This window comes from Felis catus, chromosome A1 (assembly GCF_018350175.1).
Source record: "Felis catus isolate Fca126 chromosome A1, F.catus_Fca126_mat1.0, whole genome shotgun sequence".
NCBI lineage: Eukaryota > Metazoa > Chordata > Mammalia > Carnivora > Felidae > Felis > Felis catus.
Genome location: NC_058368.1, coordinates 82584256 through 82611212, shown reverse-complemented (window position 1 = coordinate 82611212; position 26957 = coordinate 82584256). Strand labels below are relative to the sequence as shown.

Here is a 26957-nt window from a genome sequence, read left to right as displayed (position 1 = left end):
TTTGGACTCCGTAGGAAGTGCAGACAGAATGTGAGAGAGAAGGGGACACGTGTCTCCCTCCTCCTCCTCCTCACCAGCAGATGGTGGTCTCTGGGGCGGCAGCAGGCTGTGACCACACTGCGTGGTGTCCCCAGCACTCACTGGTGATTACTCAGCCGATTTCTTAGGGAGAGGGCCTAGTTTGTTCTTCTCTTTCCCTTTTCTTTCCTCTCCTTTTGATGTGGGGGAGCGGGGGTGGGAGAGCATCCGCTGCAGACCCGCTTGTGAGAGCGAAGGAGCCCCTTCCTCTGAAGGGTGGTTTTGGGCAAAGTTTCTTTCTTACTTGGAAAAAACCTTCATGATGTTGAGAGCGAACTTTGTGTAACTTTTTAGGGTTGTGATTGTGTCATCACTTAAATGGCACCTCATTATCTGTTTACTGTGTACCTGAACTAAAGGCTCTAGGACATTGGACCGGCTGGGTCCTGGACAGCACGGCACGTCCGCCGAGCGCATCTTTGGTCCCGTTCAGGAGGGTTACCTCCTGCTTGCACTACAGGGGTGGGGAAGGTTACCCTGGAGGAAATCACCATTTTATCCAGTAGAAGGAGGGTACTGATGCTACAGGCAGAAAAGAAGTTAAAAACAAGACCTCTTAAGTGCTGGGTTAGCCCACTCATTTGCAAGAAGGTTCCACAAAGTGCTAGTGTCTTCATTGCCTTTTGTCGGTGTACGTGATTACTGTGAGGGTGACACTGGCTCCCTTTTCTCCCAGGATGTGTGACAGCTCCTGGCCGGAGAGGCTCCTGACGTGAGCCTCGCCTTTGCTACCGGCAGCCCCGGTGCCCGCGGTGCTGAGCCTGTCCCCACAGCTGCTCCAGGACCCGGCCCTGGTGCAGCCACCTTCTGCCTCCTCTCACCTGCTCGCATTTGCATTGCCATGTGAGGGGAAGGGGCCGACCGCACGGTCCTGGCCTGCAGCCCCCGTTTTGTCTTCCTGCAGAGCGGGGGCTCCGGTGGCCCCTTACGTGGGAGCTGCCCACGCTCTTCGGGGTGGTAACGTTTGCTGAGTCGTGAGGGCAGGTTACAAGGCTGTGTTCCCCAAACGGTCTGGAATATATGGACATAAATGTCAATGTGGTTATTTGTGGGGGAGGGAGAGTGGGATTCTGGGGAGGTATTTTTGTTCTTTTGTTTGTATGCTTTGGTTTTGCTTTTTTACATAAAGTTAGGAGTTAGACAGTAAAATAACCACTTTCTGGAGCCAAGTGACAAGGTGCGCTAGCTCGCTATCGTGTTGGCGGGCATGGGCATGGTGACAGCACCTCACATCCTTCTTGCTGAGAACGTCCCAGTGCAAGATGATGGAGTGGGTGCGTGTGTGCCTCGTGGGCCTGTGACCCGGGAGCGTCTTCTGCTCACCCCGAAAGGTACAGATTGCTCAGAAGACAGCACCGCAATGTGATGGGGGTGACTAAACCAGGGAAGACCCCAGATGCTGAATCTGAAAGGGACGGGAAGGAGTCTGTGATTTGGGAAGACACACTTCATTTTCTATAAGTTGTCAGTAAAGACCAAGTTGTTGGTGAGCAGACACTGACTTTGATTCATGAGGGTACATGCGTAACATTTTCTCCTGACGTTTACTCTTATCTCCAATTTCTCCACTTAAAGTTAAAAAAATAGTTTTTTGAACATAAATGCGGACTTTAGGCCCAGACATTTCTTGCCAGCTGGAGTAGATCCTGGGGTGCTGCAGGCAGGGATCCTAACCCACCATGGTCCTGGGGCGCTCCAGGCGGGGAACCGTCCCCCCCCACCATGGTCGGTCCAGGGGCGCTCCAGGCAGGGAATCGTTCCCTCCCCTCACCTTCACCCGGTTCTGGGGCGCTCCAGGAGACATCTCTAGTTTGGGTCCTGGTGCTGCGGGAAGAGTGTGAACAGCCCCCTGCGTGTGTTTCCTGCCTGGTCCCGTGCCTGCCCAGTGCTGACCTGAGGCCCCTCCGGCCCCACCTGCCAGGCCAGCACCCTTGAGTGTCCTCGGTGTCCCTGTGGTCGGCAGTAGCCACTGTGGACCCTTCAGTGCTGCACTGCCAGTGCAGGCAGTGACTGACCCAGGTGACGTGTGTGGGGTCCAGGCAGGACACTTCTGCCCACCCAGCACTGGGACGAAAACTGATCTGATTTTCTCCTTCCTGGTGGAGACGTATCTCCACCCCTCCAGTCCCAGCAGCAAGAGTGCTGTGTGACCCCACATGCAATGAAATTGCATGCAATGAAATGCAATGAATTGGCTTAATGAAATTTTAATCTAGCTTTCAGTTAATGATTTAACCACATGCACGTTTTATTAGCTGAATTCAGAGCTGTTTGGAGATGGGCTGCAGCACTTTCTAGAAAACCTGCTCTGCCCGCCTGGCTCCCAGTTCATCCTGGGCCGTGAGGTGGGCCCCACATTCCCACTGGGAGCCCGGACCTGTTGCTTCCGGGTGCTCTGACCTCAACGGGCCTTCTCCGTGGCACATCCATCACTCAGACTGTTACAAAGACCGTCCTAAGAATGGACGTCTCACGGAGTCACTCAGGGCGGCGTTCCTTATTCTTTCCTTCCCGTCTCCCCCACATCTGCCAGCGACCCCAGCTGAGGCAGCCCTGCCCCTCCCCCTGCCCCCACCCTGGACGTTGGGAAATTAGGGACAAGCGCAAGGTTTCCCACGGGTCCCAGCCGAGGCCCCGTGTGAACTGCTGGGCTGTGGGAGGAGCGGAGGGGCCACAGGTGGTTCCTCCTTGTTGGGGATTGGTCTGGAGGTGTTTTGTTTGTGAGCGATCCCTTGATGCTGTGAAGCTCCATCCGAGTTTCTCCTGCTGTTACTGAGGGAAAGAGCTCGTCACCCTGGCCAGCCTCAGAGGTGGGTGCCGCGGCATGCATGACTTCCTCCGTCAGGCAGCAGCATTTAGGGCAAGCCGGGTCCTTTGGGCTGCTTTTCTGGAGCCCCGAGGCTGCAAGTGCGGGCTGACTGTGTGGGGCATTAATCGCACGTCTGACAGCTGCTGACCTTGGTCGGGGCAAAGTGGGGTCTGTGCAGAGAGATGCCCCAGGTTAAGACACTAATGGGAAGGAAGGGGAGGCTGGGAGCTGGGGCCCCTTTGAGTTCACCAGAAAGCAGATACTGTCCTGCCGGGCACACAGAGAAGGGCAGGGATGGAGAAGGCTTCAGTTTCCTTCTCTTTGCAAACACACTTCCACTTCTGCTGCCCGTGAAGGGGGTGGGGTTGTCCGGATGACCATGCCAGTGTGTCCTGGGCTGGGGGACAATCAGGGGAGGGGTACTGACGGCAAGGCCCGGCCCACTCACACCCCGCGTGGGTCTGCTGCCGTCCACCGTCCTGCCCCCACAGTGCCACAGCTGGTCTTTCTGAAAGGCCTTGCTGCCTGGGCGGCCTCAGCTCCTGAGGGCAGGGTCCCTCCCACATTTCGGAAAAGGCGGGACCACACGCCCATCCTTGCCCATTGATGACCGATACTATTAACCACGTTGTGGTGTTTCCAGTTAACAAGGTATTTCTCATGTGCTGCGTGTCAGTTCTTTGTCTCCTAAGCTGCAACACAAATTTGAAAGTTCTCAGTGGATGAATATCCTGAACACAGATGGGTGTTAAGAGAGCCTGGGCCAGAGGCGTTTCAGCGGACACGCTCATGCTCGTGTGGCTGCTGTTGAGCCGGCGGAAGCAGCATGCTTAGTTTACCATCAGACCAGCCAGGTTTGTGAATGCTGCTGAGAATCGTGTGGGTAGGTGTGGGCTGAATCTGTCCCCACTTTCTGGAGGGGCGTTCCGCACTACAACCTTTGGACCGCGAGCACCCTTCTGCCGTGGGGGTCCTTCTCGGGCAGGTGGCCAGCCACAGCCCCCCCGCTGCCGCTCCAGACGGTGAGGCAGGAAGGCGTCCGCGCCCGTCAGGGTTGGCGAGGGAGAATCAAGCTGCTGTGCTCACTCACACCTCAGGTGCTCTTTGGTGGCAGACTTGTTATGTACTTGTTTGGAAAGTGGTCCATGGCATGATATCAAAGGAAAAAGCAGACTGTGTATCAGGATGCATCGTGTAATCCCACTTCTATCTAAAAATATGCACCCCCTTGGGGCGCCTGGGTGGCTCAGTCGGTTAAGCGTCCGACTTCAGCTCAGGTCACGATCTCGCGGTCCGTGAGTTCGAGCCCCGCGTCGGGCTCTGGGCTGATGGCTCGGAGCCTGGAGCCTGCTTCCGATTCTGTGTCTCCCTCTCTCTCTGCCCCTCCCCCGTTCATGCTCTGTCTCTCTCTGTCTCAAAAATAAACATTAAAAAAAAATAATAAAAATAAAAATATGCACCCCCATCTATACCTGCCTCTGGTCCATATTCATATATCTCCAGAGGAAAAATCTAGCAGGATATCCCCTATAATGCTAACTCTGGCTTTCACTTTCTGACTTCTTTATGTATTTTTAAAATTTTGTTTTTTTTTTTTTAATTTTTTAACATTTATTCATTTTTCAGAGACAAAGCGCGAGTGGGGACAGGGGCAGAGAGGGAGGGAGACACAGAATCCGAAGCAGGCTCCAGACTCTGAGCTGTCAGCAAAGAGCCTGACGTGGGGCTCGAACCCACAAACTGTGAGATCATGACCTGAGCCGAAGTCGGACGCTTAACCAACTGAGCCACCCAGGCACCCTGAAATTTTGTTTTTTTTTTTTTTAATTTTTTTTACATTTATTCATTTTTGAGAGACAGAGAGAGACAGAGCACAAGCAGGGGAGGAGCAGAGAGAGAGGGAGACACAGAATGAGAAGCAGGCTTCAGGCTCTGAGCTGTCAGCACAGAACCTGACGCAGGGCTTGAACTCACGAGCTGTGAGATCATGACCTGAGCCAAAGTCGGACGCCTAACCGACTGAGCCACCCAGGCGCCCCTGAAATTTTGGTTTTTTAAAAAATAGCGTTATTGAGACATAATCCACATGCCATACAACTATTTAAAATGTACAGCTCTGTGGGTTTAGTGTATTTGGGGTTGTAGCTCACACCGCAGTCAATGTGGGACATTTTTGTCTCCCTCAAAGAAGCCCATCCCCTCTGCTGCCCCCCATTTCCTGCCGGTACCCTGCTCTCTGGCAGCCACCGGTAGACTTTCTGTCTCCCCACATTTGCCTGTTTGGGGCATTTCATGCAGATGGAATCACACTGTGTGTGGCCTTTTGTGGCTTCTCTCCCTGAGCGTCATGATTTCAAGGTGCACCCACGTGGCAGCAGGTGGCAAATCGTGTCTCCTTCCCGTGGCTGATGATATTCCCCTGTGTGGACTGACCACACCTTGTGTATCCGTTCCTCTGTTGGCGGATTTTTGGGTTGTTTCACTTTTTGGCTGGTACGAACACTGCTGTAAACTTTCATGTGCAAGTATTTGTGCGGACGTGTGTTTCCCCTGCTCTAGGCATGGGGGTTGTTGGGCCGCATGCTTACTCTGTTTACCACTTTGAGGAGCTGCCACTGTTTGCCCAAGTGGCGCCCCGTGTTATGTTCCTGCAGGCAACATGTCAGGGTTCACACTTGTTCTCTGTCTTTTCAGTTCTGGCCATCCTCATGAGCCTACTTTTGATTTTATAATGCAAAATTCTCAATACAGTTTCATTCTTAAGAAGAAAAAGCTATTTCTTGCTTTTAGTTAACAGTTATAGGTAACATTCCTATCCACAAATATGTGTGTTTTTTAAAGCAAACAGTTCAGGCCAAAAGGGAGCAAAGCACAGGGCAGTTCCAAGAACATCCGTGTAAGTCTAATTAGGAATCAACACACGGGGAAGGCAGTGTCTTCCCTGGGTGCCTTTGCTCCATTGGGGAAGGACAGGTGTGGTCACTGGGGACCTAGTACCTGCAGACAGAGCCTTGGAGCACAGGCCTGGGCTCTATCAGATGCCACCAGCCCCTCAGGGCACGGGCTTGCTGCCCAGGGCCGGGCATCACCTGGAGTGTGGCTCCCTGTGGCCTCTAAGATGAAGCCTGGCCCCGCGTGGCGTGCCCGAGGGTACAAGGTGCGGTTCTGCACCACTGAAGGGATCTGTATGCTGCCCATGTGTAACGTGTGGTTGGTTCAGAGACCGTAATGACCTGGCAGCTTGTGTTAGACACTCATGTGGGTGTGGGATTAAAGATTCCTGCTTTGTGGCCCCTCACCCTGGAGAGGGTTCTCAGGGGACAGGGCCAGGGCAGCCACGTTTTCTCCAAGCCTGTGCAGGTAGTTCTGACTTGCAGCCTGAGTGAAGACGGCTCCATGTGGAGAGCAAACACCAGAGTCCCACATGCTGGGATTGGGGGCCCAGGCCAAGGCACTGTCCTGCTCCTCGCTTCTGCCTCATGTCGAGCATGAGCCTGGGACAGGACTCAGGCAGCCTGTCCCAGCCATGCAGAGAGGACAGAGGCCTGACCGCACCCTCTGCCCCCCCCGCCCCAAGGGGCTGGTGAGTCCCTTACCTGGGGGGCTGGCCTGACCACACCCTCTGCCCCCCATCCAGGGGCTGGTGCATCCCCAACCTGGGGGGCTGGCCTGACCACACCCTCTGCCCCCCATCCAGGGAATGGTGCATCCCCTACCTGGGGGGCTGGCATCAACAAACCAACAGTCGTGGGTCTGTTTTCCTCATGGGGTCTCCTTCTAGCCCCAGCACGGACCCATACGCTTCATCCTTCTGGGGCCACTGGGCCATGCTGAGCTGATCCCAGGGCCCATACGCTCTGTCTGTCCGTCCTTCCATGCTGAGCTGATCCAACTACGGAGTGAGTCGAGATGAGGCCCATGAGCTTCAGGAGCTGGGTAATTTTGACTGACGTGTCAAGTGCCTGTGTTTTAGGATATTTCATTATTTCCTGCTGGAGCGGAATGGTAAGAAGCAGACACCAACTGAGCCACATGGAACCACGGCACATTGTGCCACAGAAACACCGTATCCCAGGGGCCTGTGGCATTGGTCAGTTCTGAGAGGCACCGTCTTGTTACGGCTAATTAACGTGTGAGCAGTCCTTCCTTATGCTGTCTGCAGGGGACATCTGACTTCAGAGATGCCTAAGCGTGGGGTGGGGGTCATCTCAGGACTGGCGATGAGTGAGCTGACACCGCCCCCTCCCTTTTTCTCCAGGGCACGTCTGTGTCCCTCCCTGTAAACTTCCACTCCGGGCACCACTGTCCCTCTTCACCTTTCCAGCTTGAGCAGGAGCGAACGTGGCTCGTTTTCTAACCAACGTAGCACGCTGTTCTAGCTCTTCCTTGACTGATTATGTTTCCTGCTGTGGACCCTAGCCGTGAGCATGCGTGGGGTGGACACACCAAAGTCCGAGGCGGCTGTGTGTGTGCTGCAGTGATCTGCTGACCACCTTGTCAGCAGCTGCAACTGGCCTGGTGCAGGGCTGTTTTCAGTGTACGTCCTCTGTCCACAAGCCACATTTGCTGACCTCAGCCCTGCCCACCCAGAGCACCTGGGGTCTGTTTAATGACAGGGCCTCTGGCTTTCTGCCCAAACTGAGTGTCCTGCGCAGTGACTCACGCACAGGGTCTGTGTGGAGGCTCAGCTTGGTGGGCAGGTGTCCTCTCCCCTGTGAGAAGTATGGGTTTCACCCCGACTTCTGGGACAAAAGGGGCATGGTCTGAAACTGGGACACCGAGTTTTCCTTGAATGCATAAAAGGGGCCTGCCAGCTGCTGCCCCAGACACTCAGAGTGTTGCAGCGGTCCTGGGCACACACAGTGGGTGCAACTCTTACTGCGTGGAGCTCCCCGCCAGCATAGCAGGCCACTCGTGCAGTGTGACATGTAAAGGTGAGGTGACACACGTGTGCCCTAGGCTGGTGCTCAGTCTTCAGGCTCCCACACCTGCCGGCAGATAGCAAGGCCGTGGCCCCCACAGTCTAACAGAGCCCATTCTGTTTATTTCTCAGCCCTTTCTACGGAGAAGACTTCTACTGCGAAATTCCTCGGAATTTTCGGCATCTGTCATTTTACATTTTCGATAGAGATGTTTTCCGGAGGGATTCCATCATAGGTAGGTACTGAAATGGACGTTTTCTTCACTTCTTCTGCCTCTTCTGGATGGGATCTCATTCTGGCCAGCCACCGGTGTCTCCTCCAGGTCCTCTGCTTGGAGCCAGCGGTGCCCATCAGCATTCTTGGGCTGGCCTCTCTGGCCGTGCAGAGTGGCGGTGGGGAGTGGCAGTGATCATGGGGCTGGCCTAGCTGTGGCGAGGTGGCTGGGGCAGGCCTCCCGAGTCCCCCGTGCCCTGGACGGGCCTCCTGAGTCCTCTGTGGCATGGACGGGCCTCCCTGGATGGGCCTCCTGTGTCGTCCGTGGCAAGGACAAGCTGCCTAAGTCCCTCCTACCCATCAGCGTGTAGAGAAACTTCACACCATGAGTTCACATGGCAGACACCGGGCCACACTGGCAAAGGCTTTAGAGCTGTCCTTCAAAGTCAGGGTACAGAGACCCCCTAGCCTGTCCCCAAATGACTTCCAAGGGCTCCTCTGAGGAACCAGTGTATAGAGGACACCTCCCACTTCCCCAGGCTGTCCCTGTCCCTGACTCTTGACTCCCTCTATGGGGATTGGGACAGTACTGGGGCTCTCAGAGGTGCAAGCATCTCAGGGGAGTACTGCTGGAAAGGAAGGAGGGCCTATCCAATCAAGAGGGTACTTGTCCCAGGAAAACCCTGTTCATGTTCCTGTGGCATGAAAACTAGGAATTGAGAGGCTAAGTGTGGGCACAAGTGTAGTTGCTGAATTCCAGGCCCCATGTGATGCCCGTGTTGTGGCCATGGCTGCTCCTGGGGCGGCGTTTGGGGGACTTAGCTCTGCAATAGAGCATTTGAATCATGAAGTGTTCATGCCTCTCTCCTGCGCTCTCTTGGGGCATCCGGCTGCGGAGAAGGTCACCTGCACAGCCAATGAGGGGTACTTCTGTCCCAGCCAGTAGCCCTGAGGCAGTAGTGACCCACCTCCGCAGCCTCCGGCCTCATGCTGTCCAGCTGCCACCCCAGCTGGCTGTTTCTCTGCTGCGTCCTTGGTGCCCAGCCTTCAGTGTGGCTGCCCCACAGCCCCCTGTGGTTGTCATGCTGAACTGGTGGTGGCCCAAGGTTCCTCATCACCAGGTAAAACCCACACCTGCCCCTTCCTCACCTTCCTGACTGACCCACCGAGACCCAGTACCCTGCACTACCCTGGAGTCCACTTTTCTCCCATCCCAGGGGTGGCCCCGACCCTCTGCACTCTGCTTGGACCGTGGCCGCAGAGCTTGCCTCTCTCTCCCTCCATCCTTCTGTTCTCCCACAGCTTCCAGAGCTGCTCTTTCTTCATGCCGGCCATCGGCACCTCCTCCCTGTGAGCAGCTGACCACTGGCATCCCTCTGCACCTACGAGAAAGTTCAGGACAGTCTAGACCCAGCAGTGACTGTTGAGTCTCTCCCTAACATCCGGCTTTGGCTTGGGAGACAGTCACCAAACATTTGTTGAAAGACAATATAACGTACCTCCATACATTATATTTATCCCATTTTAGAAATTCAGTGTTTTATAGACACTCACCCTCCTGAAGAAACCCTTTTCTGGGGCTACGTGCTTCCATTGTAGAGCCTGATTAATATTTAAAAAAAAAAACAAGGAAGAAAGGAAGGGAAAGGGAGGGAAGGAGAAGAAAGGAGGGAAGAAAAAGAAGGAGAGAAGGAAAGGAAGGAAGGGAGGGAGGGAGGAATTGTCAAGCTTGTAGCTGTACTGCTGGATGTGGCTCAGAGAGGAAAGTCTGTACTCCGTAGCATGCATTGAAGACCTTTCATAATCTGACCCAAATTATTATCTGGACTAAACCTCTCAATGTCCACAGGAGCCTCTCTGTCTCCATTCACACACACAAGCACGGCCCCCACTGTGCATCCACACAGACCACCACCATCATGGGGGTGCCTGCCACACCTTCCTAACGCAAGAAGGCTCTAAACGCACCTCCATTTCCTGACATCTGACTAGCCTGTGGTGATGAGCTCGTGTGCAGCCTGTCTTCGGGGGCTGAGCCTGAAACTCCATGATTTTGTGGGGCTCCTCAACTGTTAGCTGATCCTAACAGTTAAAAGGAAACTAACATGTATTGGACGCAGGTACATGCCAGACACTGTGCCAGTATTTTCATGGGCATAACCCCTGGAACTAGGTACCACCTGCACTTGCTAAAGAAGAAGCAGCAGGCTCAGAGAGGGTAAGATACTTGCCTGAAGATGCACAGCTAGCACGTGTGCTAAGCATCTCCTGTCGTTTTTGTAGGGGAGTGGTTACCAGTGTTAGCAGAGGCATGGGAGGAGGGGGTGTGTCCGCACCTGCTTTGGTCCTCCCTGCCAAAGACCCTTTAGTGGGTCTCCTGCGCATCACCCCAGAATCTGCTCTCGCTCTGGATCCCCTTTTCATCCTGCTGGTGTGTGATAGGTCTTCATTCCGAGCATCAGATGTCATCCAGTACCCAGAGGCTTCCCAGATGGTTTCCGTGTTGACTCAGATTACACTATAATGAAGAAGATTTGATTTATCTTTGGAGACATAGGAAAGCTTTTTTGAGTGGTAATCTTAAGGATAAAAAATTATATTTGCACATTTAAATTTTTTTAATGTTTGTGTATTTATTTTGAGAGAGAGAGCAGGAACAGGGGAAGGACAGAGAGAGGGAGAGACAGAATCCCAAGCAGGCTTCATGGCAGCATGGAGCCTGATGCAGGGCTCGAACTCAAGAGCTGTGAGATCATGACCCAAGCTGAAATCAAGAGTTGGATTTACAACTGACTGAGCCCCCAGGTGCCCTACTTTTTCACATTTCAATCAGAGAAACTGCTCAAATGGTTGTTGGTTATGTCTCCTCAAAATAATCAAATAAGCTGTCTCTTTAAGGCATCTGCCATTAAAATTTTTGTTTTAATGTTTATTTATTTTTGAGAGAGAGACACACAGAGCATGATCAGGGGAGGGGCAGAGAGAGGGGGACTCAGAATCCGAAGCAGGCTCCAGGCTCCGAGCTGTCAGCACAGAGCCTGACGCAGGGCTCGAACCCACGAACTGCAAGATCATGACCTGAGCCGAAGTCGGACACTTAACCAATGGAGCCCCCAGGCGCCCCGGGCCTCTGCCATTTTTAAAGGTAACCAGCAGCATAATGGCTTAGCAGTCTTGGTGGCGTTGAAACTACTATGTCGGCAGTTGGATGTCGATGCCCCGCCACCATTTTTGCAGCTGTAGAAATAATCAACGACCTGGGTCTCCAGGGAGAGACTAAAGTTAGGACTAGTGATTATGTTGTTACCACGATGAGAGTATAAATTCATGCCATGGGATCAATCACAGTGTCACTGGCTTCTTGGGGTTTCTGATGTCGGGTCTGATGGCATCGCACACCTGGAGGAAACCACACTCACCTCCAGGCTCCCTGGTGCCGCACGTGTGTCCCGGTGGAGGTGCCCACTGGAAACACATAGTCCAGACTCTGGAGCTTAATAGCGAGGGCTGATTACAGAACCCCAGAGCTGCAGGAACAGGGTGCTGCTACCTGGTCCAGGTGCCCTCCCTCCAGTCCACCCTGTGCCCCCGTGGGCTGAAGGTCAGCTGCAGGCGAGAAACATCCAGAGTGGGTTTGGGGGTAACTGGAAGTGACCTGCGCGGGAGGGTGCACATCAGCTGCGATCCCTACATCACATGTGGTCGGCAGCCTGGGGCTTCCTGGGCCAGAGAAGGTTAGCACCAGAAGGAGTTGATATCAAGCAGGGTTTCCAGCCAAGCGGCCTGAGCGTGTTGAGGAGCCATGGTCCAGCAGCTGCTTTCAGTGCTTCTCGTGCACAGGGGATGTCCTTTAACCCGGACGCGGCTGCTAGACACACTGAAGTGTGGCTGCTCTCCTTTGGGGTAGAATTGCACCAACACAGAGCCGTCCTGTGGTGCAGACCAAGGCTCCGAACGGCATTGATGGTTTTGGTGACCAAAACAAGGAAGTGTGTTTAGTCCATGCTACTTGGTATGGGGGATTCTAGTGAACGGTCCCTGTGCCCCTTGGATCGCTCCTGGGCTCCCCTTCTCCCCCTCCACCCACCCAGCCTCCAGTTAGGTCTGGGCTGGCAGGATTGGGGGGTGGGGCAGAGGCTGGGGCGTTCCCCACTCTCCCACCTCTGGCTCTGGTGGCCACCCCTGCCCAGGGTCCTCCCAAGGCCCCTTTTCCTCTGGGGGACCTGGCTGAAACCACTGTCTCTCCAGCTGTCCCTCCAGCCCAGGACTGGCAGCAGCTTCCTCCAGATTCTCTACCAAAGGGGAGAGGCAGAAACAAGACCTTTATTCTTTTGTTTATAACGAGGTTTATTGAAGTATAATTTTTATGCGGTGCAATGCACCTCCTTTAGGCGTGGAGTCTGACAGGTGTTGACAGCCGTGTTAATGGTCCACAGTTAAGACTTCTTTCCATCTCCCAGAGCTTCCCTGCGGCCTCTTTTGACGCACTCCCTATACCCTCAGCGCCCGCAACGATGCATGTGGCATCTATTTCTACAGTCTTACCTTTTCCAGAATGTCACACAAATGGAGCCACACAGTACGTGGGCCGCCATGTCTGGCTTCCTTCATCTAGTATGCTCCCCTCACCGAGCATCCCTTTGTACACATGTGCTGCTATTTACCACTTCAGCACTGGATGGAAGTGAGGGTTGTTTCCAATTTTTAGTGGTTGTGAATAAAGCTGCTGGCAACATTCTTATCGTTATACCAGGTCTTTATATTGACACGTGTTTTTGTTTCTCTTGGAAGATTCCTAAGAGGCAGATTGCCAGGGCGTCTAAGTGTTGAAAGATGGCAGAATTTGCCATCCCCAAATACACACTTTGGCATAAGGATTACTTTGAGCTGAAGGCAGTTGAGAATAAGCAGGCACAAGAAAAGATCTCCAGCCTGCCCTAAAAGTAGGACATGAACTTGGCCAGAAGTTAATCACCGAGATGACCCTAGAGTTAGCCTCAAGGTGACACCAGAGGGGTCTACGTGACACCCTTCTCTCTACTCACCCCTTGTGCCCTGGAAACCTGAAGGCCTCTCCTTGGTGTCTCTTCTCTGAAATTTGTCATTGTTTCAGGTTAAGATGTTGCATTAGCACAAGTCCCTGTGCACTGCTGAGTTTCCCCCATGTAGATCTGAGAGACATGTTGGTAAACTTCTGTTTGTTGTTCTCTTGTTCATCTTTCCTCTGTTGCAGAGCCCTAGAGAACCTAGAAGGGTAGGAGGAAAAAGGTTCCCCCTCCGCTGTGGTGTGTGTCTGCCCCTGGTAGAGACTGCCACACTGTGCTCCTCCATGACTGTGCCATCTTGAATTCTCCGCAGCTGCGTGAGAGCCCCAGGAACCACACAGCCTCTCCACACACTCAGAGTTGGCACTTTTAATTTTTAACCCATTTTTGTCATTCTAATATGTGTGTAGGATCTCACTGCGGTTTTTACTGCATTTTCATGATGAAGAATGAGGCATATTTTCATACGTCTACCATCTGTATCTCTTCTTTGGTGAATTGTCCAAATCTTTTGCCCTTTTAACTGGGTTGTTTTATTACAGAGTTGTTAAAGTTTTTTGTGTATTCTGGATACAAGTGCTTCATTGGATCATTTGTTTTACAAATATTTTCTTCCCTTTGTTCATTTTCTTACCAGTGTCTCTTGAAGGCCAGAAGTTTTTAATTTTGATGAAGTCCAATTAGTCAAAATTCTTTCTTTAATTGTTTATATTTTTGATGTCATATCTAAGAAATCTTTGCCTACTCTAGGGCTGTGAAGATTTCCTCCTCATCCTTCTCCTTCTTTTTTGTAGAAAGCTTATGGTTTTAGCTCCTACATTTATATCTATTCCAGGTGAATTGCACACGTGGCACAAAGTTCATTTTTTTTCTCGTAAATGTCGGGTTGTGGCACCCTTGTTTGCTGAAGGACCATCCAGCAATGGTTTATCCATTGAGTTACCCTGATGCCTTCCTGAAAACCACCAACTTCATATGCACGGGTCTGTTTCTGGTCCTCTGTCCTGGTCCGTTGGTCTGTGATCCTTGCCTGGCCCTGGTGCCCGCTGTCTCGGCGCCTGTAGCCTCAAATCCAGTCTCAAGTCAGTGGTGTGGGCGTGTCAACTGTTCTTTTCCAAACTTGTTTTGCTGTTCTAGGCCCTTCGAGTTGTGACTCACATTTTTTAATCCACTTCTCAATTTCCAACACCACTGAGATTGTGTAGGTGTGTAGATTAATTTGGAGGAGAATTAACATCTTAGCATCTCTTTGGACCCTCTAATAAGGCACATGCTTGGTCTTCTCTTAATCTCTCTCATCAGCGTTTGTGATAGGTTTTCAGTTTACGCATCATATGTATAAATATACACACACACACACACATATGTGTGTGTGTGTGTGTGTATTTATCCTTATGTATTTTATGGTTTTGATGGAGTAGACAAAGATTTCTTAGGTAGCACACCAGAGGCACAAGCCATAAAAGCATCATTTTGTGAATGGTACTGTTTTTTTTTTATTTCAATTCTTTTTTGAGAGAGAGAGAGAGACCAAGAGGGCACGAGTGTGTGAGTGGAGGAGCAGAGGGAGAGAGAGAATATTAAGCAGACTCCACATTGTTAGTGCAGAGCCCCATGTGGGGCTCGATCTCACAGCCCTGAGATCATGACCTGAGCCAAAATCAAGAGTCAGACATTTAGCCAACTGAGCCACCCAGGTGCCCCTTTATTTCACTTTTTGTTCTCATTGCTTGCATGCACAAGTACAATTGATCTTTATGTATTACTTTGCATTCTGTGGTTTTGCTGAACACACCTGTTCTACTATCTTTTCCTATAGATTCTTCAAACATTTCTTCCTTTCTAGGGTACGTGCCCTTGCTTCTTTTTCTTGCCTCCGTGCACTAGCTAGGACGCCGGGGTGAACTAGAGTGATACGAGCAGCATCCCTGCCGCCGGCTCATTTCAGGAAGCATCTGTCTGTCCCTCATTAAGTCAGCTTAATCTTCCTGCAGGTTTCTGTATCCACCTTCCCCCACGTCCTCTCACCCTCTGTACCAGGTTCTCCACGTCACCTGCCCTCTTGTGCCACCTGACATATGCTGTCTTCTGAACAGACCCTCACAGGTGTAGCACCCCAGAGAGGAAATAAGCCTGGGCTTTTTACTGTGTTAAGGCAGGCAGCACCACCACTGTGAGACAGTGAGGCCCAGAGTGGCTCAGTGACCTTTTGCTGTCACTCAGATAGATGGGGACACATTTAAGTAGATATTATAGTTTGTAGGTTAGGTATTGTCTCCAAACAGCACTTAGAAACTCTAATATATGCGTTTAAAAAGGGCACATTAGTATACTGTGTAAGCCTGGATGTGTAAGCTGTAGGGTTCACATAAGCATTAAAGACGCGGCTCTTCCCTGTTCCGACTAAAGCTCATAAAAACATTGCAGTTACTTAAAATTTCAAACCTCACACGTAACCCTCCCATCCAGCTGCACTAATCACAGTCTGAAGGTTTATTTTTTTTCAATGAAATATATTGCTCAATTCAATTCCAAGAATTGTTTTCACATGGCTTTATTCCATGGACTCAGAATCACATTCCCGTGGCGAGGAAAAGGGATCGGTCTGCAGGAGCTGCAGAGAGGAAGGATGGTGTTTTCTCTCCAGTCTGCCTGGTGGCCATGTGTGGGGGTGGTGGGGGGTGGTCGGAGGCCCGAGACCCAGCAGGCCAGGTGCTGGGGGTGGGGAGGACCGAGGTGGGGAAGGAGTGGGGGTCCCGAGGGAGCCATCCTGCCCCATGACGATGCTGCTGGAGGGGATCCCACGTGGCCTGTAAGTTGGGCTTCTGTTGCATTTCTGTGGCGCCTTTGTGTGCTGCATGTCTCTGGCTCTGCACCTGCCTCTCGCTGTCTGTCTTCTCCCTTCCGTGGCCACCTGTCAACTGCCAGCAGTGGCTTTGATATGTCGTGCGGTCTGTGGCTGTGCAGGGTACTCCAGGTGAGAGCTGAACCGGTGGGGTCCAGGTAGTCAGTGGCATTGCCACTGCATCTGCTTCTCGGGGGGCGGGGGGACACTGGTGCTGGCTGTGCCAGTGAGCCCAGTGGCATGATTCCAGGGTCTTTCCCAGGGCTGTTTTCCGGCTGGGAGGTGCGAGGTGCTGTGACCTTCTCTTTGGGAATATGGAGCCACACAAATAGGCCGAAATGATGAATGGCCAATGGACAGGTGCATGGCGGCTGAAGGCAGCAATGGTGGGAGTCAGTTGTCCCAAGTCCCCAGGTCCCAGCCCTCTGGCACTTGGACAGGCTTCTTGGCACGTATGTTGCCTTCCAAGTACCCCTCTGTGCCCAGTGGGTAAGTCTCATGGGGTCTGGAGTCCCAGGTTGGAGGAAACCTTTCTCTCTGCCCACCGAGGTTCTCCCTGTGACACTGGTCTCACAGAGAGTTTAACAAGAGAGTTAACACCTGTGGCATATGTCACGCAGGGGACACCTCAGTGACGGCTTACTCCAAGAGCAGGCTGGATGGTCTGTGTCCAGAGCAGCGACCAGACGAGGGGGAAAGAGTTTGGGCCTCCAAGGGTGGCAGACTGGGAGGCGAGCACATGGGGGTTAGTGGAGTTAGGGCTGTTTGTGCAGGACCATCCTGGGGGCACCCCTCTGACCTCCTCACCATAACACCTCCTGGGCGAGGGTCCACGGCAGCCCCTGCTCCTCAGACGTTTCCTGGGCTGCGGGGGGCAGGCAGCCAAAGGAGCTCTGGGACGGCTTCTTCCTGCACCTGCCTCCAGCTCACTCACTTGCCTCCAGCTCAGAGCGGCCTATTCTGAGGCAGCCTGTTCTGAGCTCCCTGGGACCAGACAGATGGGCAGGCTTTTCTTCTCCTAAAACCTCGAATCAAGGAGCAGAATGGGTAGCCCCAGCCAGGTCCCATGTGAGGCTTTCTGGAGGAAATGTGGCATGTACTGACCCGCTGGAAGGAAGACAGCATGGTGTTATTGGTTTACCTAGTTACCTGTTCTGGACGATGCCGCTGCAAAGCCTGGCGGTGGTGGTGGAGAGCCCCGCTTATTGTTTCGGGGGTTTGTCCCCTCGTGTGACTGCTTTTCTTCTGCGTGTGTGTTGTAGGGAAGGTGGCCATCCAGAAGGAGGACCTGCCCAAGTACCACAACAGGGACACGTGGTTCCAGCTGCAGCACGTGGATGCAGACTCTGAAGTGCAGGTGAGGCCTCGGTGGGGCCTGTGGGAGGGGCTGCGGGGTGGCTGCAGAGACAGATGCAGGACTGGGATCCTAACAGGGAGCGATGGTTAGCAAGCGTGTCCTCTTATCCACAATGCGCCTAGGTCTGTTCACCGTGTTCATTCTTTCGGTTATTGTCGCACTTTGACATGTGTGAAGCATAAAATTGGAAAGGACAGTAATTACACAGAACTGAAGGTGAACAGAAAATATGGGCAAGCAAAAGCAAAGCTGGGGCAGGAGCGAACACACAGCCTCGCACTGCGGGTCCCAGTTGCCAGAAGGGCCCGCGTGCATTTCCAGCTCCCACATGTAGCAAAGGAGGGTTTGGAGAGAAGGGAAGTGACCAGTCACCGAGTTTCCTGTCGTCTGAAGCGTCCCCTGGGCTCTTCTCGGCCATGTGTCATCAGGGACTGACCCCCTGCCCCGGCATTGGGGAGGCTGTGGGGTTCCAGTTCCCAACCCTCCCGTCACTGTGATGGGGCACTGCCCATGCCCACACCAAGCATCTGGGACCACACGCTGGCAGGGTGGCCCACAGCCTCACTTCTCCCTCGACCTTGCTTGTGTGGCTTCCAGCTGAGCTCCTAAGCCCGCGCTGGTGTCTGCAATCCACAAGCGGGAGGATAGCGCACCGCCACGACACCAGGACACGGGAGCACTGTTGTCAGTGGTCCTGGGAGTCGCCAGGGCTTGGCCAAGATATGGGAGCCAGCACAGGGTCTGGCATAGGCAGGCCTGGCTCCAAGCCCAGTGCCCCCATCCACCAGTGAAATATGTCGGCGGGGCCCCCAGCAAGCCTCGTTTCCTCATATGTAAAATGGGGTTCTGTGAATACTGGATGGGACCTGATGTGCGGCAAGGTGGTCCCTCGGACAGAATCCCCAAAGTAGGTAGCTGCTGAGGACCCCGCTCTGCCCGGCACATCTCACCCATAGGCACCTGGCCCGGCATTTGGGGGCCTGGCTGGCTGCTTGTCCCCACACTTCCTTGTAGACCCTCAGCCTTGGTTGAGCTGTGAGGGTGAAGGCAGAGCGTCCAGTTTCCGTGTGCTGTGGGGCCCCTGGTGGCCCCTGCAATCAATCCACAGACTTGGAGAAAGAGGCAGGGGGAGGGAAGGGTTGAGGAGCTGAGCCCAAGAAAGATGTTGTCTCAGTGGCTTACACTGAATTCTGGCCAAGGGGCCCACACGTGCCGCAGAAATCAGTAGACACACAGCTACTGCAGAATCCCCGTGTGTGCCCAGATTCCAAGAGCAGCTGTAGCAGTGACAATGAGCTAATTAACACCAGGAGCACACGGGCCGCCCTGGTGCTTCCGTCAGCAGACGGAAGGCTACAGGGCCACGTGCCATTCCTGCCTTTTGATTTGGCGGTTTCCCCATGACTTTTGTTCAGCAGTGGAACAGGCTGTGGCGGTGACGAGGACTCCTCCGCCAGCAGCCGGCCACGATGTGTCTTCACTGCATTCTTCACACTGGGCCAGCCCTGGTTTAAGTCTGACTTCATTGTCAAGTGTAGCTTTTCTTTTTTCTCCCCTTGTTTTTAAACTTAACTTTTGATTTTGAAATGCTTACAGATTCATAGACAGTCCCAGAAAATAGTACACAGGCAAACACAGGCAATGATGATTAGCAAACTGTGTGCTCTCCTATTTATCCTTAAAGACAAAACCAAGTGAAGAAAGGCCTGTGTTCCTTCATGCCATTTTCCTCATGGCAACATCCCGCGTAACTGGCCACAGCCGGGACACGGACATTCTGCAGTGCACAGACCTCAGATCTCACCGCTTTTACATGTCTGCACACGTACAGTGTGTGCGTGCACGTGCAAATCACATATGTATCCCGTGCATTTCATCGTGTGTGGAAGTCTGTGCAACCACCGCCACAGTCAGGGTCCAGAACCACTCCGTCACCACAAACCTTATAAATGCGGTGTGTGTGTTGATTGTATTGTGCTGTGTGGAGCATCCAGACTGTTTCATAACTGGTGCCTTTCATGTGCCTGTGGACCAGGACCTTGTCCTCCTGAGCCCGACCCTTACACCCTCCAGATGGGGTGTGCCTGTAGCTGGGCCAGCTTCCTAGGAATCAGCGTTACGAGCAGCAAATGGGTATTGCTGGTACTGGGGAGACAGAGGAAGGACTGTGTGTATTGAGTGCCCGCCAAGGTCCAGGCCCTGTGCTGAGGGTTTTATTTAGGGTACTTCGATCTCAGAGTACCTGCCTAGGAAGCGGTCATAACTGTGGAGGGAGCAGTGGTTCCTACATTCAAACTGGCCCGTAAAAGTGCAGCACAATCTTTTGCCTACAGCTGTTTCATCCTGAAATGTCTCATTTACGATTTTTAGAAGGGTAGAGGATGGTATATGGTTTCTTGAATCCATCGGTTCTGCAATTCATATGTAAAGGCATGCGTCAGAAAGAAAGTGCCAGAAAACTGGGGCCAACAAGAGATCAAGGAATCAAAGTAATGGGGGAAAAGGCAATTAAAAATTTCTTGATTCCTTCTGGAACTGATGTTTGTTAAAGTCTCTGGAAAATCACTTTATTCACAAGAATTAGTTGCTCTGTTCTTTCCCTGACCCTGGGTGAGAGGATCAGAACCACACGGTTGGCAGGGACGGGTGCTTCTCCGTATTGCAAGGGGAGGGAGTCGGTCCCCATCCATCACCTGAGCGGGCACAGGGACCCTTCCCCAGCTCCTCCAAGGACACCCAGCTGCCACTGAGCTCTGCCACGTGCTCTGTGGTCTCAGCAGACTTGCCGTTGAAGTGTGCATCCAGAAAACTCTGACAGCAAACCCTGGCCGTCTTCCAGCACCTTTAGCGTGGCTGGAAACCCCAGGAATTTCGTCTATCCTCTGTGTCAGACAACCCTGCTTGAAGGACTTGCCAAGAGCCAGCAGCTGTCTGCATTGAGGGCCCAGCTCTGAATCTTCCTGTGGGTTTGGGGAAGCGAGGGAGGCAAGGACTGGCCTCCACGTGCCGTTTCTGACTGGTCCTTGGCTTCTGTGTTCACGGGAGTCTCACCTGCTCTCAGCGCCACCAAGGTCCGAGTGCTTGGTGACCAGGGGCCCTCCTGTGCGCTGACTCTGGGCCCGGCCTCCAGGCGTGCGGACCGGGGCTTGACCGGGAGGGTGCAGTCTGTTGCTGTCATCGCAGCCCGTGGTCGAGGCCCTCTCTCCAGGCCAGGGATCTGATGCTTTCCTGAGAAAAATGTGTGGGAACCACTGTGATTTTCTTTCTTAGGTGATAAACTTTTTCAATTTTATGTTCGCAGAAAACTGACCAGAAAGTAGAAGGGACTCCCGTGTCCTTGCCCCACTAGGCCTCTATTATTAGTATCCTTGTGGCGCATTGGCTGCCTCCAGGAGCTAGAGTGTAACAATACGAGAGATTCTTATCCTCCGTTCACAGAGGGTCATTCTTTGTCCTGAGTTCCACTGGTGTGACAAAGGTGCCCCCGGAGCCGCCGGTTCAAAACCCACAGGATGGCTTCGCGGCAGCACCAGCGATGGCCCCTCTTTCATTCTGTTATTAGTAATTTGTGTTTTCTATTTTCTTAGCCTAGCTAGAGGTTTTTAAAAAAATTTTTTTTTCAACGTTTATTTATTTGGGACAGAGAGAGACAGAGCATGAACGGGGGAGGGGCAGAGAGAGAGGGAGACACAGAATTGGAAACAGGCTCCAGGCTCTGAGCCATCAGCCCAGAGCCTGACGCGGGGCTCGAACTCATGGACCGCGAGATCGTGACCTGGCTGAAGTCGGACGCTTAACAGACTGTGCCACCCAGGCGCCCCCTAGCTAGAGGTTTAATCAGTTTTATTGATCGTTAAAAAACAAACAAACGAACAAAAACAGCTTTTGGTTTTGTTGATTTTTTTCTATTGATTTTCTGTTTTCAGTTTTGTTGATTTCTGCTCTTGCTCTTCTCTTTCCAGTTTCCTTAGATTATTGAGGTTAGATCTTTTGTCTCGAATGTGTGCAGTCACTGCTATAAATTTCCCAGCAAGCACTGCTTTCACTGTATCCCACACATTGTGATAAGTTTTATTTTCATTTTCACTTATGAAAAGAAATAAAATCAAATATCTCTCAGTTGCTCTTGAGACTTTTTCTTTGGTCTGTTATTTGGAAGTATGCTGTTCAATCTTCAAATATTTGGGGATTTTTAAGCTGTCTTTCTGATAGTGATTTGTATTTCAAGTTCCGATCCAAGAGCAGACATTGTGTGATTTATGGCCCAGGACTGGCCGCCCTGGTGGGTCCTGATGTGGATGGGTCCCTCTCTGCAGCCGGACAGGGTGTTTATGGGCAGCGGCTGGGCCGCAGGTCCGGGTGTTCATCTCCCAGTTGCTTTTTAAACTTCTTACTATCACCGTTCACGTTGAATAAAAATGGGAAAAGCTATGCAGTCAGCATTTTGTAACGCGCTGCTCCAAGGCTTTTCTCCTCATGGATGCAGGGCCCTTGGGCGGAGTCCTCAGGGGGCCTGCCCAGCCGGGCCCCACCTCCTGCCCTCGGCTCAGCACGTGGGGCCTGTGACTAGGCCTCTAAGGGGGGAGCCTCTGCTGAGATCAAAACAAGCCCAGGGTCAGATTCTTCGAGGGCGGGGTGGCGTTTAGTGGGTGTCAAATGCTGTGCAGAGGCGAGCTGGAGAACCCACACTTCCTGTCTGTCCGGGGGGGGGTGGAGGGTGTGGCGCCCCCGTGCCCCTGCGTGTAGGTGTTTGTGGTCGGGTTGTTTGTGAGGGCGGTGGTGTGTCACCCACAGGGCACGGGGCACACCCTTAACCTGTGTCTGGCTTCGGATGTGAACTTCTGAACTGCAGATTTATTGCGTTAACTTTGGGAGGAGGGGGGAGGAGTCCTTTCAGTGATGTTCTGAGTTTGTACTGTTTTGTGTAACTTCGACCCGTCCTCTCCCTAGTCTCCCGAATGTGGTGGCAGCATGCGTTAGCCAACAGCATCTACCCTCTCAGTGGGAAGGTGCTCCCCTCAGCATCTGCCCCCATGCTGGGGAGGTGCTCCCCTCAAAATCTGCCCCCTCGCTGGGGAGGTGTTCCTCTCAGCGTCTGCCCCCCTCGGTGCGGAGGTGCACCCCCTGGAGAGGAAGCTCAGCAGCGGAGCAGCGGGGCCCGCCGTGTGGATGTGCGGGTCCTCTTCTGGGACAAACCGGAAATGGGGCTGTGGGTCGTCATTGGTGGGGTTGTCTCAGCCCGGACACGTCCCCACTTGTCAGAAGCCTCTCAGAAGTAGTGACGTGATCCCCGAACGGCCGTGGCGACTTTAAGGTTTCGCGGCTGGGAATGCAGGTTGAGGGCGTCAACCGGGAGCAGCCTGTTAGGGGTACATCCTTCCTCTGCTCGCTCAGGTGGAGCATTTGCTGAGTGGTCGGGTTTGAAGGGTGGCGAGGGGGGCGTGGGCGACGAGGCGGGGGGGGGCGAGGGGGGCGTGGGCGGCGTGCGGGGCGAGGGGGCGTGGATGATGTGCGCGACGAGGGGCTCAGGGGTGGCGTGCGGGGGAGGGGGACGTGCGCGACGAAGGGGCGTGGGCGACGAGGAGGAGTGGGCGGCCTGCGCCTCGCACCCTCACCTTGGCAGATGGCAGCGCCTGCCTCAGGGCGCCGGCGGGGAGCCCGGAGCCTGACCCAGCTCCACGCAAGGGAGCTGCAGGATGCGGCCCGCCAGGGTCACTGCTGGCAGCGTGGGCGTGCGTTTGCCGCACCTGCAGAGCCGGCGGCACCGAGGCCCACCCCTCCCAGGCTGGGTGGATGGGGTGGTGTGCGTCCTGGAGCCTGCTGTGTGCACGCTTGTCATGGGAGGGGCGCTCTGGGCCAGAAGCTCCCAGGGCTTTGGGAAGGGCCCATTGACCCCTTGGGAAGCGCGGTGCTCAGGAGGTATTCCTGGAGTTATGTGCGTGGCCGGAGCCCGTCAGCGCCTCTGCAGATACGGGGTCAGTGCCCTGGACACCGGATGTTGTCCAGGGTCACGCAGGTGTGATGCTGCTCTGGACCGATCATCCATCACTTCCCCTTCCTGAGACCATTTGTCCTGCAGGTGAGGGAAGGGCCAGAAAGGGCAGTGCCTGGGGCACATCAGGGGCACGTCAGGTCTCCCGTGTCAGTGTCGTGGGTGAGCCAGAGGACCTGGGAGGCTGGCCTCCACGCCGCTGGGCAAGCAGGGCCCTGTGCAGGTGTCTCCGCAGCTGCAGGAGAACCCAGGAGGCCACTAGGGGCGCTGCTGAGCAGTCCTGCCCATGCTTTCCTCCAGTCCATCCATCCATCCGTCTGTCAGTCTGGGGCCCTGGATTCTTCTAGCACAAGGCAGCCTTCAGAGGGCCCTCCCCAAGTTGCAGAGTCTAGAAGTTTCAGTCAGAAGGGACCTTGGAGATTATCCAGCTCAGCCTCCTTTTCTAATTAAAAAGAGCGTTAATTTTAACGTTGTGTGTACTCCTAGAAATATGTCAGTGTGTCACACTTGCTACTGTTGCATGTTTCTTAGGAACAGCCTCCTCTCTTCTTCGCAGTCCCCTCTCCTCTTCCCTCTCCTGACCCCTGACCCCTGATGGTAACCTGGTTGGGTCCTCCAGCTGGGCCGACGTTGGCAGAGACGTAGATGCAGGCAGAAACACAGCACTGGTCTTGCTCTCAAAATTCCAGCCACCTCTGCTCCCCTGTCTTTCAGAAGCATCCATGGGCATTAACTTCCTGCCTGGGGCACAGGACTGAGATCCCCTGGCCTGGTGTCCAGGCCACACACACACAGACACACATACACATGTACTGAGGCGACGGGGCAGGTGTCTGACGCAGGCACCTGTTGTATGAAGGGACGCAGATAAAAGCAAGCAAACATGTTGGGGAGGCTGCTTTCTCTGGCACCTGTTCCTTGTGCCTTTTGACTTCTTTCTTCTGAAACAGCGGTCTGCTGTCCTTAAAGCTGGGAGTGCAATGTGCCTGTTGGGCTGGACCCTTTAACTCGGGGGTAGCTGTGCCTCATCTGGAGCCCTGGGATCTGAGTGGGGTGGGGGCAGTGCTGTGGATGCTGCATGCGGTCAGACACAGCTTCACGTTTATGAGCAGAGACTCTGGAGAGCTCTTCCCTACGCGTGGCCAGCGCCTCGTGACCCTCTGTCCTTATGCCTTTCAGGGCAAGGTCCACCTGGAGCTGAGGCTGAGTGAGGTCATCACCGACACGGGCGTCGTCTGCCACAAGCTGGCCACGCGGTAAGGCATGGACACCTGGTCTTCGCAAAGTAGTAACTCTGACCCAGGACAGGTCCTTGTTTTTCAAACAAATGAGTCAGAAATCCCAAAGTCGGTGATTCCCCACAATGACAGTGTTTTTAGAGGTTCTGGCACATTGTTCTTAAAATCCTCAGTAAAGCAAATGCTAGAGGTAATGAATTTGGCTTTTTGTCAATAGCCATACTTACTCAGGGGGACTTTTAGGCAAAGAGGGTGCTGTCTCACCCAGGGCGATACAGGTGAGGAAACAGTGCAGAGGTGTGTCCGAGGCCTGTCGGCAGAGCTAGGGCCTGAACTCAGACCTTGCACTCTGAATCCAGGGCTCCATCTACCCTGCAACGCTTGGTGAGTGTGAATGTCTGTGCACGTGTCTAAGCGGGTGAGGCTCTTGACATTTAGGGTCACGGATCCCATAGAGGAGGGGGCCAAGGACTCTTGGGAGATGCCCGGACACACGCACAAGCTCGCATTGTGTGCAGGGTCCTTGCCCTGTTACCCCAGTGAGACCTCGGGGCACACACACCCTGGCCAAGACCATGTTCTCTCACTGCCTGCCCCATGGGCCCCACATTTGTTTTTACCGACGACACCTGCAGTAGTTGGGGGTCCCGTGGGAGGGCGTCAGAGTGCCATCTGGCCCATCTGTCTGTGGCTGGCATGTTTGGAGCCTCGGGTATGTCCTGAGTGAAGGGTGGTGGGGAGGGAGTCTCGGAAGAGGAAGTGAAGAGTGAAGGTTCACAGAAACCAGGAGAGAGACCAGACGTTCCCGTGTGCTTCATCTTAGGAGAAGACAGTTTCCTGAATTCATCTCTTACCCATCTCTGGCAAAAAGGGCTTCAGTGAGATCGGGCGAGTTCCACTTTAGGATTGTGCTCCCTGTGTCCCTGCATAGGGCCCGGGGTGGGGGCTCGAGGAGGATCCCACATCGTCTGCCACCCTGGGGGGCCCTGGCCTGCTTCCCACAGCATCGTTGGAACCTGTCATCTGGTCACTTCTGGCTGCAGGGGGCATGCATGGGAATGTGTGTAGGACGTGCACAGGACTTGGTGTGGGACATGGGGAGGACACCGTGACCTTTGTCCTTCGCTGCTTCTGTGCTCCTGTTCTTGAAGTAGTTGCTGTGTTCTCAGACCCTGTAGCAGGGAGAGAGAGTTGCCTGTTTCCTTGTTTATTGGTAGGCTTATCTCACCGTGTTCCAAAACAACTTACGGCTGTTCAGAAAGAGCCTTACGTAGGATAAGAAGTGCGCTTTAGAGGTTGGGAGACAGAATGGACCAGGCTGGGCAGAGCACTGAGTCAGGAGGGTGAACATAGGAGACATGGGCCAGGATTCCTGTTCTGACAGCCATCCCGTCCAGCCTCATGTCCAGGTGAGGGAGGGTGGAAGTAAGCTGTTTCTCTGGGGAGGGCGCAGAGCCGTGGTCCTGTCCAGGGAGAGGTGGGGGGAGTGGGCCTGATCAGATGACAGGTGTGGTGCCCAGAGCAGGAGACCGAGCGATACTTCACAACTACCCACCCTGCCATCCCCACCGGTCCCCACCCACCCCCAGAGTTCCTGCCATCCATGTTGTCCCTGCCAACCAACCGTGGGAGCTCCCCAGACACTGCCTTCTGGAAGTCTCCTTGGTTAGAGCACCAGGGGTTTGCCTGGTTCCTGCATCTTTGTGGTGGGATCCTACCGCTTCTTCCTAGCGTACACTAGTACACACACTAGCATACACGCTAGCACACGTGAGTACACACTGATAGATGTACTAGTGTATACTCTACATATACTAGCGCAGCAGCGCATCTACTACACATGCTGGTACATGCCAGCCTATACGACTTCCCACACCGGCACACATGCTAGCACACGCTGCCATTGCTAGCACACACGAACACACACTAGTACACATGTTAGGATACACTGGCACACGCTAGCATGCTCATTAGTGCACACTAGCATGTACACTGGTACACCTGCTAGTACACATGAGCACACACACTCGTCTACATGCTGGCGCATATACACCCTATACGTATATGTACAAAGCAGCACACCCATCGGCACATACTGCCACATGCTAGTACACTTTGTTCAGAGTTCCAGGGCACAAGGGTCCCCCATAGGGGTGCAATGAGGGAGAAAGAGGCTGGGGGGTGCCACAGAGTCCCACAGGGGCACATATCCTCCAATCACATGAGTCAGAGGTGTCTGAGGGACCAGTGACTTTTCTTTCTTCACTTTGCCTTGCACTGTAGATTTTTCTTTCACTAAGAAATATCCTTTACATACCATAAAATTCAGCATTGTAAAATGCACACTCGGTTGTGCAACCGTCACCACTAACTACTGTCTAGTTCCAGCACATCTCATCACCACAAGAAAGAAATCCCGTCCCCAGGGGCAGCTGTAACCCATACTCTCCAGCCCTTG

General features: G+C 53.6%; 1 protein-coding gene across 4 annotated transcripts in view; it reads left to right on the top strand.

Annotated features, from left to right (window-relative positions):
* Positions 1-26957, top strand: part of RASA3 (RAS p21 protein activator 3) — a 121532-nt gene that overhangs the window by 52918 nt on the left and 41657 nt on the right. For 2 of the 4 annotated variants that reach the window (XM_045056241.1, XM_045056234.1), the window contains 3 exons: positions 7941-8044; positions 17175-17269; positions 24441-24517. The exons of 1 other annotated variant lie outside the window; for it this stretch is intronic. In XM_045056241.1, the coding sequence (XP_044912176.1) occupies positions 7941-8044; positions 17175-17269; positions 24441-24517 (276 nt within the window). Of the gene's footprint in view, positions 1-7940; positions 8045-17174; positions 17270-24440; positions 24518-26957 lie in introns of those variants that run through there. One more of the 4 variants, XM_045056244.1, reaches the window with a different exon arrangement.